General features: G+C 33.0%; 1 protein-coding gene across 1 annotated transcript in view; it reads right to left on the bottom strand.

The window, feature by feature from the left end:
* The window catches only part of sl (small wing phospholipase C gamma 1), a 48053-nt gene that overhangs the window by 10982 nt on the left and 24102 nt on the right, over positions 1-12969 (bottom strand). The window contains exons 15-24 of the mRNA XM_080151590.1: positions 12738-12787; positions 11852-11927; positions 8087-8163; positions 7541-7614; positions 6368-6448; positions 6185-6259; positions 5820-5924; positions 2354-2450; positions 1160-1251; positions 397-523 (exon numbers count right to left, since the gene is read on the bottom strand). Coding sequence (XP_080007716.1) covers positions 397-523; positions 1160-1251; positions 2354-2450; positions 5820-5924; positions 6185-6259; positions 6368-6448; positions 7541-7614; positions 8087-8163; positions 11852-11927; positions 12738-12787 — 854 coding nt within the window. The remainder of the gene's footprint in view (positions 1-396; positions 524-1159; positions 1252-2353; positions 2451-5819; positions 5925-6184; positions 6260-6367; positions 6449-7540; positions 7615-8086; positions 8164-11851; positions 11928-12737; positions 12788-12969) is intronic.

The following is a 12969-nucleotide window of genomic DNA, read 5'->3' as shown; positions in this document are numbered from 1 at the left end:
TTCCTCTCGTAATATTGAATAAGATCAACTAAGCTCTCGTATTGCGCTATCCCTATGAAGACTAAAGTTCCCTTCCCAAGTGCCTACCTTCTTATAAAGAGGATTCCTCTCGTAATATTCAATAAGATCAACTAAGCTCTCGTATTGCACTATCCCTGTGACGGGTAAAGTATCCTCCCCAAGTGCCTACCTTCTTATAAAGAGGATTCCTCTCGTAATATTGAATAAGATCAACTAAGCTCTCGTATTGCGCTATCCCTATGAAGACTAAAGTTCCCTCCCCAAGTGCCTACCTTCTTATAAAGAGGATTCCTCTCGTAATATTGAATAAGATCAACTAAGCTCTCGTATTGCGCTATCCCTATGAAGACTAAAGTTCCCTCCCCAAGTGCCTACCTTCTTATAAAGAGGATTCCTCTCGTAATATTGAATAAGATCAACTAAGCTCTCGTATTGCGCTGTCCCTATGACGAACAATCTCCCCTCCTTCTTTACCAGACAATGCTTCACATTGTTCTCAGCTCTAAATTAATTGTAACTCTTAAAAACATTTAAAATCAAATTGCATAGAATTTTATCTCGTATGTGAAACTAAGGTACACCGAAAAAAGTACTGAGGGGACATATCATTAGTAAAACGCTCTAGAATTCTTTTCAAATAAGAGATTTTGCTTTATGGATTAAAGATCTTTTTTTTTATTTTCAAGCTTAACTTTTTAATACCAAACTAGCGGCTTCGCCCCTAGCCTCTAGGGGCTTTGCCCCAAAAGGTTTGATCAACCTAATTTTTCGTATTTTAGATTTAAAAAGAAAAAGTAAAAAAATTTTTTTTTTTTTTGGGGGGGGGGGGTATTTTTCATTTTTTGGGGGGGTTGGGGGTGTCCCACCCCCCAAGAAAATAGCTTAAAACCATCACAGGACCAGTAGGTATATTCCCTGAAGAGTAGAGCCCAATCGGTTCAGTGGTTACTGAGATCTTAAGCTTCAGACGGACAGACAGACGGACAGACGGACAGACAGACGGACAGACATCGTTCTACTTTGTATTATAGATTGTTTTTTACCTGATTACTTTAAATTTATTACGAGTAAAGTGGGTAGGGGGTGAGGGGATCTTTTCCACTTCGAAGGAAATGAAAATAAAACTAAATATTGATACCTGAATGAAATGGCAAAAGATCCAGTAACTCGTTCTCCATGGCGAACAAGAAATGCACCATCTACATTAATTTGAGACAACACATCTTCGGCCTAAATAATAAAGCATAATTTTATTTAATAAGACTACTTGGTAAAATTTAGCTGTATGGCTCAGAAATGTTTTCAAAGACGTCTACATAAAGTAGGGAGTGTTTTATTGGTGATTTCCCTACAAGCATCTAAGTAGGTATAGTTTTAAAGCTTCGCATTTATGGATGTTGTTTTGTATAATAGAAATATAACAATAGAAGCATATTCTGAACCCTTTTTTCGTCAAATCTAAGAAGGAACAATTCTAGTAGACAAAAGTATTGTTTACTTTCGTCTCAAGCTGATGTGGATTCTTAAAAAATATAGACTCGCAACTCGATAGTGAGGCAATATTATTTTGTCAAATATCATCCAAAAGCACACTAAAAATCAACAAAAATTAAATAAAATCATATGTTAGTTAATAACCCTTTTAAGATTTTATTTAATTTTTGTAAATTTTTTATTCGATTTTGGGGGATTTTTCTCAAAAATAATTTTGCCTCACCAGCGAGTAGCCAGCCTAACTTTTTTTAAGAATCCACCTTTGTTTGAATCTTTCAAAGTAAAGACGAAATTTTTGGGCAATTAATTCTGATTCCGCAAAGCTTTCTACTAAGAAAATATACTGTTTACAGCTGACTTTTATCTATGTATGAAATGAAAAAAAACATGCGTTCGTAACAAAATGTGTACACAATTTCAACCAATGAGATTAAATGTATGTACCGATGCGATTCTCCTATTGGCTCAATTACATTACCTCTCTTTCTTAGTACCTTTATTTTTTGTATATACCATTTTATTTCCTTTTGACCCACAGAATGATTTTTAATCAAAAATATGACCATGCTTTTCAAAAATAAAAGATTAGTTATTTCTCGTATCGTATTAAAAACGGCTTTCCGCGGATATAGAATGTACAATTATAAGATTAAAACTATTTTTTTTAGCCCCGTGGTGCCGAAGGCACCGGCTAAAAAAACTAGTTTTAATCTTGTGATTGTACATTTCTATATTCGTAGAAAACTGGATATAATACGATGCTAGACATAGTTTTTTCGTATGGATGAGAACCGGTTCCTATCCACCGGATTCGAATGAATACGAGAAATTTAATTACCTGACTTCTGGAGAGATTAGCATGGAACCAGATCCTGTCCTCATGAGGGTTGGGTGGTGGTGCTGGTTTTCCCAATGTTAGGCTAAATTTACTTGACCTACAATATACAATTAAATACAGACTGGCCAGCCAATTTTGAAAATAAAAAACGTACATAACGTACACAAAAAAATACGTTATGTACATAAAAAAAGTAAAAAACGTACAAAAACGTACATTCCTAATAAAAATAAGTTAAATAATTTCCTAGTTACCTATAATCAATACATTTAAGTCTACTAGCAGCTACCTGTAAAGGAGAACCATAGCGAACTGAGAGACACAAGATATCCTCTTACTCTATTTAAAAGAACTAGCGTCTACGCTCCTAAAGGCCTCTAGGGGCACTTGAGGAGGGGAAAGTTGAATTCAATAAAAAAACATGGATGACAACATACATAAGTAGCGAAGCTCAAAAGTTATTTATAGACATCTGGAAAAAAATTAACTTAAAATCAGTGAGCAATTAAAATTCATTTTTGGGGGGAGGAGGTAGTTTTTTTTCTAAAGTCAATTTCTCTTGGGAGGGTGGATGGTGACACTCTTCCCCAAAATAGTTATAAAACTTCCAAAAACCTATGAGAAGCTATCCTGTTAAGGAGAACCATATCGGTTCCGTGGTTAGCGAGATTCTTTGGTACAAACAAACAGACATCCTGTTATTATGTACAAAGTATATCCTATTATAAGGACCAGCGACTACGCCCTTAGAGGCCTCTAGAGGAACTTGATTAGGGGGGGGGGGGAAGTTGAATTAAAAACCCATTTTTTTTATTTAAAAATAAAAAGTAAAAAACAAGGATGACAACATCCTTAAGTAGCGAAGCTCAAAAGTTATGAATGGAAATCTGGGAACTATATAAACTATAGAGTAGTGTCGTAAAAAATAAGCATTTAACTTATTTAAATAAATCACAAAACCTTTTAAAAATATATAATAACGTGAAAATCTAGAAATAAATTCAGCCACCCAACCAATAAGCAAATCTCAATGAAATTTAGTGGAAGTATTAAGAATGAAAACTAATACATCCCTGAAAATTACAACCGTCTATCAGGAATATGAGTAGAGAAAATCACAAAAACCTATACATCTAGGAATCGATCTAGCACTGCAACAAATAGACAAACCTTAAAGAAACTTTTTAAAAATATGTAGATGTGAATTTATTTATTCCCTGAAAATTTCAGCCGTCTATCTTGAATAGAAGTCGAGAAAACCATGAAAAAAAGAAAATCTAGGAATAGATCTTCTAGCACCCCAACCAAAAGGCAAATCTCAATGAAAATATGTAGAATGTGAACTTATTCAATCAAAAAACAGGAGCCGAGAAAATCACGTTTCTCCGATAGCATAACGGACTGACAAAGTGATTATAGAGTAGCTTCGCTAATAAATTTTTTAGTGAGGGAGGGGGGAGTAGACTACTCCCTTTTCTGATTTCAATTTTAAAAAGAAAGAAAAAATAGGGGAAGGGTGGTGATTTTTTTCTAAGAGTAATTTCTCTTGGGAGGGTGGTTTTACCCTCTCCCAGGACCTATAAGAAGCTACCCTGTAAAGGAGAACCATATCGGTTTAGCGGTTAGCGAGAACCTTCGGTACAAATAAACTGACAAAGAGACATACATCCTGTTATTACGTACTAAGTATATTCTATTAAATAAAGTAGTAAGTTTTTTGTCTGATGCTTAAGATTTTCATAACTACTTCATACAGTTACCGAGATGGTTTTAGGCTATTTTTCTACCATTTTGAATACAGGTTCTTGAAGGGATATGGAAAATAGCCTACAACCTCACAATGATCATGTCGGTTCAGCAGTTAGCGAGATTCTTCGTTACAGAAAAAAAGGATTTATAGGATAAATATATAATGGGATATAAGGTTATTTTGTCTTGCTAAAGATCTCAGAAAATACTAGTCTTTGATACAAAGTAAATCAGTGCCTGTCTGTCTAAAGCTTAAGATCTTGGTAACCACTGAACAGATTGGGTTCTAATCATCAGGGAATATATCTACTGGTCCTGTGGTAGTTTTAGGCTATTTTCTTAGAGTGTGGGAAACCCACCCTCCAAAAAAATCAACCACCCCTCAATTTATTTTTATAAACTAATGCAAATCAGCGGGGTGGGGGAACCCCCACCGCACCCTGGGGCGAAGCCTAAATGAAAAAAATAATCACAATCTTTTTTTATATTTTTTTTTGGACAAATTTCCAACAAACGATTCTATAAAAGAGGGGACGAAGCCTCTAATCCTAGTAGAAAGTAAAAAGCTTTAAGTGTCCCCCCCCCCCCCCAAAGAAAAAAAAGCAAAAAACCATCACAGGACTATTAGGTATATTCCATGAAGAGTAGAGCCCAATAGGTTCAGTGGTTACTGAGATATTAAGCTTCTGATATACAGACGGACAAGCAGATGGACAGACATCATTCTACTTTGTATTATAGATAATATACTATTTTTGTAATACTTTTTGTACAAATACAAATAAATATACACATACTTTTATACTTATATTTGATTCTTATTCTTTAAACTGAAGATACCAAAAAATAAGACTTCTTAATCCTAAACTGAGCACCATATGATATCTTGGAAAATTTACCCAAGTATATAAAGAATTTGAAAAAAATTATCGTAAAATCTATTAAAGGGGTAGTTGCATGAAATGCATTTAAACTTGAATTTAGTCAACTGCATATCTCTTTCTGTTCAATAGTTTAAACTAAATCTATAGGACATATATTTCAAATCCATAAATTTAAACTGTAAGTTTTAATAAAATATATGCATAATTTACCTACATATTTTTGTTCTATGAAAATTTAAGATAATATTTAATTTATTTAATATAATACACCTATAGTTTTTGTTAAAATTTTCGTACAAAACATACAAATTACTTTTCTGCTAATATTTGATTCTTATTATTTTTAAAAAAACGTAAAACGTACAAAAATACAAATTTCAAAATACGTTACGTACACAAATCAAAATAACGTCCAGAACGTACACAGATTCGATGCGTAACGTACAAAACGTACAAAACGTACACTCTGGCCAGTCTGTAAATATGTAACAGAAGTCCTACATCAATATTGTTTTTAGTTTTTCTTTTAATTGTTTTACATTTTCACAGGGGGTGTATATTCTGCACAAGATTCATTTTTTCCCCTGCTGCAAAATATTTCATTTTTACTCCCTAAATTTTATCTTAAGGAAGGGTGAGAAATCCAATCCATAATTTTCCAGTTTTTTCCCCAATGAGGGAAAATATTCATCAACATCAGAAAACAATGATCTTGAATGCAAGGGTGAGATCTGCGTCAATCCCAGATCCCAGGGTGTCGGAGCCGTTTAATTTTGATGCGGCTCCGGCTTCCGGCTCCGAAACAGTGCAAGATCCACATAAAAACATCTTACCTCAGAGGATGTGTTTGATAGTGGGTGACTAAATCAAACAAGCTGTCAAAAAATACTTTGTCTATCATATGAAATCTTTTCACTCCTGTCTCAAGCTGTCTCACTCTGAACAAAATTATAAATTAACTAACCAACTACCCATGGGTATAGAAAATCACTACCTAGGAATCTTAAGAGATAAGACAATTCAAGATAAATTGAAATTAATCCCAAATTATGAAAATGAGAATTATTTCTTCTTTGAACTAAAATTATTGGTAGAAAAGTTTGGTAACTGCTAGTTTAGACCAATCAATCAATGTTTAATAAAGGTACCCAAAGTTTTAAGCTAAAATAAAACTTTGGTTTCCAGTATAATTGTCTACCTGATTGGCACATGATGTACTTCTCCTTTTCTCCAGAAAGAAAGGCTGTAATCACCAACAAAAGTTTCACTAGGTCTGAACAGAAATAGATATTCATTGCATCGTATTACAGACATCTTATGAAAAATTAACATTAAAACCAGAGACCGAAGGCCCGGGCTAACAAAATGATAAGTGTTTTACCTGACTAAAAAGGTGCCATCTCCTAAATTTGAGTTCTGTTTCAGTATTTGTTCTGCACTACTTCGCCCGTGACAAAGATTTCTTTTAAACAAAACATAATTTCAATCATTAATTGCAGCATAAATCGGAGAAAACTAAAAAATAATTAACTAACAATTCCTATATTAGAAGCATAATAAATGTTTTTGAAGAAGCTAGGTATCATGTGAGTTCATAAATATTGTAAGGATTCATTGAACTATTTCTTAAATTAACCATTAAAATTGACACTAAATTGCGCTATAATTAACAATATAAAACAAATATAGGGGGGGGGGGGGGGTTAATGCAACCATCTCGTAATCAATGTATAAATGGCACTTAGAATTAGATTTTCGATCTAAATTTTGCATGAGTAAGCCTTGGTAGGTCTATTTTCCATAAATTAAACAATAAGTTGAAAAAGTAACGGCTAACGGCTAAGCCGTTTAGCCGTTTTTTTTTTGACTATTTTTAAGGCAAATCTGTCATAAATTACGTAGGAATCAACTTTTGAATCATATTTTTGCTTTAAATCATGTGAAATTATACAAAAAAATATTTTTTTTAGATTTCTAGTACCAGCAACTACCGGCTAGAACCGTTTGGAAACGTTTTAGAGCGGGAAAGAGTATTATGTGGAGATAGGTTTCGTGATGGATTTACCTTCAAAATAGCCTTAAAATGGCTAAACGGCTGAACCGCCAGCTGTTTCTTTTCCAACTTTTTAGGGAAAATAGACCTACCAAGGATTACACATGCAAAATTTCAGATCGAAACTCGAATTCTAAGTGCCATTTATACATTGATTACGAGATGGTTGCATTAAACCCCCCACCCCCCTTAATAATCATACCGTAGCTAAACTGTTATAGTTCTAATAGTTTATAGAGCGTATTTTTAAAAATGGGGTCATTTTTTTCTGCCGTTAAGTTAGGGGTAACTTTTAGGTCAAATGTTCTTATTATGAACAGTTAGACTTATTAAGAGCATTTAACTAAAAAGGTTACACCCAACTTAACGGAAAATATGCATAAATTTAGAAAAGAACCTTTTTTTCTATAAAAAATATGGAATACATGTAATCTAAACATCCAATGTCATGTTACATAAGTTATTTTTTTTAAATTGCTCGATTAAAACAATCAGTTTTGCCTGTGAAACCAAGCTTCTGAAAAGTGCAGCTCTGTTGCGTCCAGGTCGGAGGATTTGATGGAGGTGTTAGATATCTGAAAAATAAGATTTGAAATAAGAATATAAACACACAAAATGAATTAGTAGGAAAAGGGGTAGTTTCACGAAGTGCATTTAACGAGTTGGGGGTACTTGTAAAAGTGAACCTTTGAATGTCTTTGTAGAAAATGATATATATATTGGTTAGCTATGAAGATATTTGAAATAAAAATAATCTTTTCTAATTTAGAAGGACTTTTTTTCTAAAGAAATATAAAGCAAAATATTTTAAATTTTCTTTAATAAGAATTAAAGGATCGTGGAAAGAAAACGAAGTAGCAGATTTCGTCGTATTTTCACAATAGCTTTTCTCCTTTTTCTAGCCCCTGTCGTGGGCTCTAACCCTTCGGGGCAATCATTAACATTTACCTAACTAACCTAACATAAAATAGACTATCAAAAGCGACTGGTAAAATACGACGATACCCGCTACTTTGTTTTCTTTCCATGATCCGATATTTAACTGACCTTGCGACCCATCATATTGTCAGCCACGTCAGAGGCAGAAACCAGGGATTCTGTGTCTTCATCATCTATCTGCTCACCTAAACATTTAATCAAATCCATTGTAGTCCAAAGGAAGTAGCTGAGTCCGAAATAGCTGTGTGTATGTGTAAGGTGTTTCTTTCATGGATCTAAAGGGATAAGTTGATGGCCGATAAATTGATGTACGAAACCAACGATGAAGCACAAAATTACCCCTTTTGTAGATTAAAATTAGTGGTTGGAACGTTTGAACACTTCTTAATGAACAAACCAATAAAAATTCACTGGAGTCCCCAAAGTTGTTTAGCCAACGAATAAGAAAACATTATCATAAAACTTAAGAAATACTGTAATAAACAGCCCATTGTCCCCTCTCTCTATGGTTTCTTTTTATTAGATAAATCATTCTTGAATAAAAATTATTAAGTAACAGAAATTGTGTCTGTCTGTGTGTAAGAAAGGATATCAATCACTAAACCGATATGGTTCTCTTTCTCAATGAAGCTTCTAACAGGTCCTGGGGAAGGATTATGGATATTTTTAGGGAGGGTACCACCACCCTTCCGACAAAAAGTCCCCATTAAAAATTTTTTAATTTCACTTTTCTAAGTATATAAAAGTAAAAATGAAAATAGACAGAGATCGACCACCCCCCTCCCACTAGAGGACTCTAGGGGCGTAGCCGCTGGTCAATTCTATTATAAAAAGTTATAAGTTTTTTTTTGTCTGTAGCTTAAGATTTCCATAAATACTGAACTGATTGAGTTCTCCAGTTTATGGAATATTCTTATAGTTCCCGGGAAGGTTTAAGGCCATCTAATTTTTATATCTAAGTTTGGTTTTAGGCCATTTTCCTACTTTCCTTACTTTTTCGAATACAGAGCTCCTAGTGCAGCCGCTAGTAATAAATAAAATATAATCTCATACACTTAAAGTACAAAAAGTAGAAAATCACATAATCACTCTAATATAAGCAAAGAAGAAAAACACAACATTGTTATTTTTCCTTACAAAATCTAATTGGCTTTGTTTGGTCTAAACTAAATTATATTTTTTTCCTCAGTTCTCTTGTAATAAAGTTACAAAATATCTTTATATTTATAATGTAACTTTAATTAATCCTTACAATAATGTTATTAAATTACAATAACATAGGAAATTGAAAACTTTTATTTGTTGATATTGTAAAATACATGGATCTTTTCCTTGTAAACTGCGAACCAAAAAAATAGGCAAGTCTGAATTTTCAGAATATCAGCTTTATTATTCATTTAGGATGATTTTACTGTAAATATGAAATGTAGATGCATCTTTTGGTTACAAGTTTCCACTGTTAATTTTTTATTAATTAGCACCAATGAAGCACAAGATCTTAAAAACAGCATTTGGGGGTGAACCAAAAAGATATGCAAATATAAAAGGAAATTAATGGGAAAACTGTTTATTTTTGCACTTTTCTTCACTTTTTTGGTGAGCCAAATGTTATCTAAGTACATGCCCATTACAACAACTTGTCTATTAACCTATGTACTATTTTTTGTAGTCATAGCAATCTCCAATGGAGCCTACCGACAAGAAATAAAACCATCTTCTAAAAACTACAGAATTTACTTTATAAATTGGAGTAAATAAGATTGAAATTTTTTCTTTTTTAATACTGCTTGGCTCGAGGCTGCTATGAATACAAAAATTGGACCATAGTTCAGTGTATGGGGTGTCATCATGGGCATGCACTTTGATAACATTTGGCTCACCATCACCCCCAGTAAAAGCATCTTAAAGGCCACCATCCTCCAAATCAAGATTTTAAAATGGATTTTTTAGCACATCAAAAAACATTTTTGTATACTTTTAAGGGTAATTTTTATCTTTAACATGTATTTAGCTTCATCCATAAGACTGGAGGTCAGCAGCTGTCCTCTAAAGTAATAGGAGTCAAATTTCTTTTTTTTTCTAATATTTCTTATTTACCTAGGAAATTCATTAATTTCTACCTTATACTATATTTCATAATAATTAAAGCATAAATCATTTTAAAAATTATTAATTTATCAGAATCAATCTTTAAAAGAGGAGAAAAGTGCATTAAAATCGTTTTTCCATTGCTTTGTTTCGGATTTGCACATCTTTTTGGTTCACCAGTATTTACCCAAAATGCTGTTTTTGAGATATTGTGCTTCATTGGTGCTTATTAATAAAAAAATAACAGCGGAAACTTGGGGTATAGTCCATTTCGTGACATCGCTTCTTATGGGGCGATTTGTCGTATTTTTCACAGTAGATTTTCTCCTATTTCTAGCCCCTGCGGGGGGCTCTAACCCTGCGGGGCAATCACCTAACCCAATATAACCTAACCTAACCTAAAATAACCTATAAAAAGCCATTTTAAAAATACGACAAATCGCCCCATAAGAAGCGATGTCACGAAAAGGACTATTCCCGAAACTTGTAACCAAAAGATGCATCTACATTTCATATTTACAGGAAAATCATCCTAAATGAATAATAAAGCTGATATTCTGAAAATTCAGACTTGCCTATTTTTTTGGTTCGCAGTTTATTATATTTCAAAACTAGTGGCTGCGTCCCTATAATCTAGAATTTAAAGGGCATTAAATCAGTTATTGAAATATTAAGCTATAGATAAAAAAAATTACTATTTTATATATTATGGTAGTTAAGATATATCTCAAAATCGATTTGTGTTAAAATCGACAAATAGTATTTCATCCCTTAAATATAACATAACAAGGATGACAACATCCATAAAAGCGAAGCACTGAAACGGTAGGACAAACGGACATTAACACTTGTATAATGTCAGAGTTAAATAATCAGAATATAAATGTATAAGAGTCGATGCAAAATTGTAAGTAAATTTGTTGAAAAACTGCTTGATACAGAATAATGTTTATGGACATACTTACATTTTTAGGACTTAATTATAGAGTTGCTTCGCTTATACTATTGTACTTTGATGTCCCAGGAATCAGTATACAAAAAATCAGATCGATCGGATAATTAGATTATATAAAAATTTGTTGTTAAAAAAGTAAAAAAAATCAACATGTTTAAAATGAACGTACGGACATTCTGGTAATGATTATAGAGTTGCTACGCTTTCTAAATCGTACCTAACTACTAATGGAATCACCATGCAAAATTTGAAATCGATAGGACAATTCTAACACGTCTAAATTAACGAAAAAAGCTATCCGTTACGGACGGACGGACGTACGGACAGACCGACCCTAATTATAGAAAAGCTTCGCTTTTAAAAATGGATTACAAATACTTTGATTTTATGACATTAGTTTCAACTGAGTAAAAATGGGGAGGTAGGTTAAGCTAAAATTACGTAAAGGTGTGAGTTTAAAGGCCTGAAAACAGTAGTGAACGATAAAATTTATGTTAACTTTTTTTTCTTTAGTTCTTTTAAATAAGGAATACCTACACAAATTTAGTGAATATTATCGTTCTGATGCGGTTTTTAAGTCTTAAAACTCAAAAGTTTTGTGGGTTTTTTTGCCCTGGAAGGAAAGTACCAAAATTCAGTTTTCAAAGTTTGATAGGTAAAAGAGGTCAAGCAAGATTTTTTACAAAAAGAAAAGGATTAATAAATAAAAAAGCCCGTACTCCCATAGCAAAATTTCATACTAACATATCATTTCCTGCAAGTGTACAAACTCCCCCCCCCCCTCCCTTAATTCTTCGTTTGGGAGATCTTTTACTGCAAGGATAACGTACCTGGAAGTTCGCTGTAAACCAGCTGCTTTTGTGTCAACACAAAGAAATGTGGCTTCCATAGGTCATCTGCACTTTCCTAAAATAATAGTTCAAATTATAAATCATGTTTATTTAAGCAGCGAAGCTACTATATAACTAAGGTCACACTGTCGTCCTTTTAATATTTAAAGATTTTTGGAAAAGTTAGTTTCTAATACATACGGGTATTCTATTACTAATCAATACCTACCTTAAATAACTTAACATAAAATACCTATAAACAAATTTTTTTATCCCATTTTATCGTGATCCATTTTCGATTTAAGCAGAACTACCATATTACTTTTCTACTATATTGTAGACTAGCGGCTTAAGAAGGAGAGAGTCGAATTTAATAACCCAATTTCTTATTTTAGATTTTAAAAAAATATTTTAAAAATTTTTGGAGGGCCGAAAATTTTTTTTTTTTTTGGGGGGGAATTTTTCATTTTTTGGGAGGGTTGGGAGTGTCCCACCCCCCGAGAAAATAGTTATAAACCTTCCCGGGACCTATGAGAAGCTACCCTGTTAAGGAGAACCTGATCGGTTCAGCGGTTAGCGAGATCCTTCGGTACAGACACACAGACACACAGATACACAGACACACAGACATCCTGTTACTTTAGTATAAGGATTGTGATATTGTAATAACTCAATTATGTAATACTGGCGGCTACGTCTTAATTTTTTTAGGGGCGATTTTTTTTTTGAAGGTTGGTGGCACCCTCCTCCCCAATATAGTTATAAACCTTCCCAGGAACTATGAGAAGCTACCCTGTAAAGTAGAACCATATCGGTTCTGTGGTTAGCAAAATCCTTCGGTACAGAGATCCTTTTATTTTATAAGAAAATAAATAAATTTTCCAACCTGCATGAATAACATTCCATTCTTGACAGTATCAGAAAGGTCCATTGTCTAATTCAATACAAAAAATATTCAATATTTTAACATTATTTCATAGTTAAGTTTCATGAAGGCGATTCAACTTACTTTCGCCACAAGATTAATGCACTTCATAAATGGATATTATGACAGGGGAAAAATTTTCATTAATTAAGGTTGTTAACATGGAACTAATTTATTGGTGAGTTTCATAAGG

Source organism: Acartia tonsa, chromosome 2 (assembly GCF_053477335.1).
Source record: "Acartia tonsa isolate MP-2025a chromosome 2, ASM5347733v1, whole genome shotgun sequence".
Classification (NCBI taxonomy): Eukaryota; Metazoa; Arthropoda; class Copepoda; order Calanoida; family Acartiidae; genus Acartia; species Acartia tonsa.
This window is presented reverse-complemented; position numbering and strand designations above follow the sequence as displayed.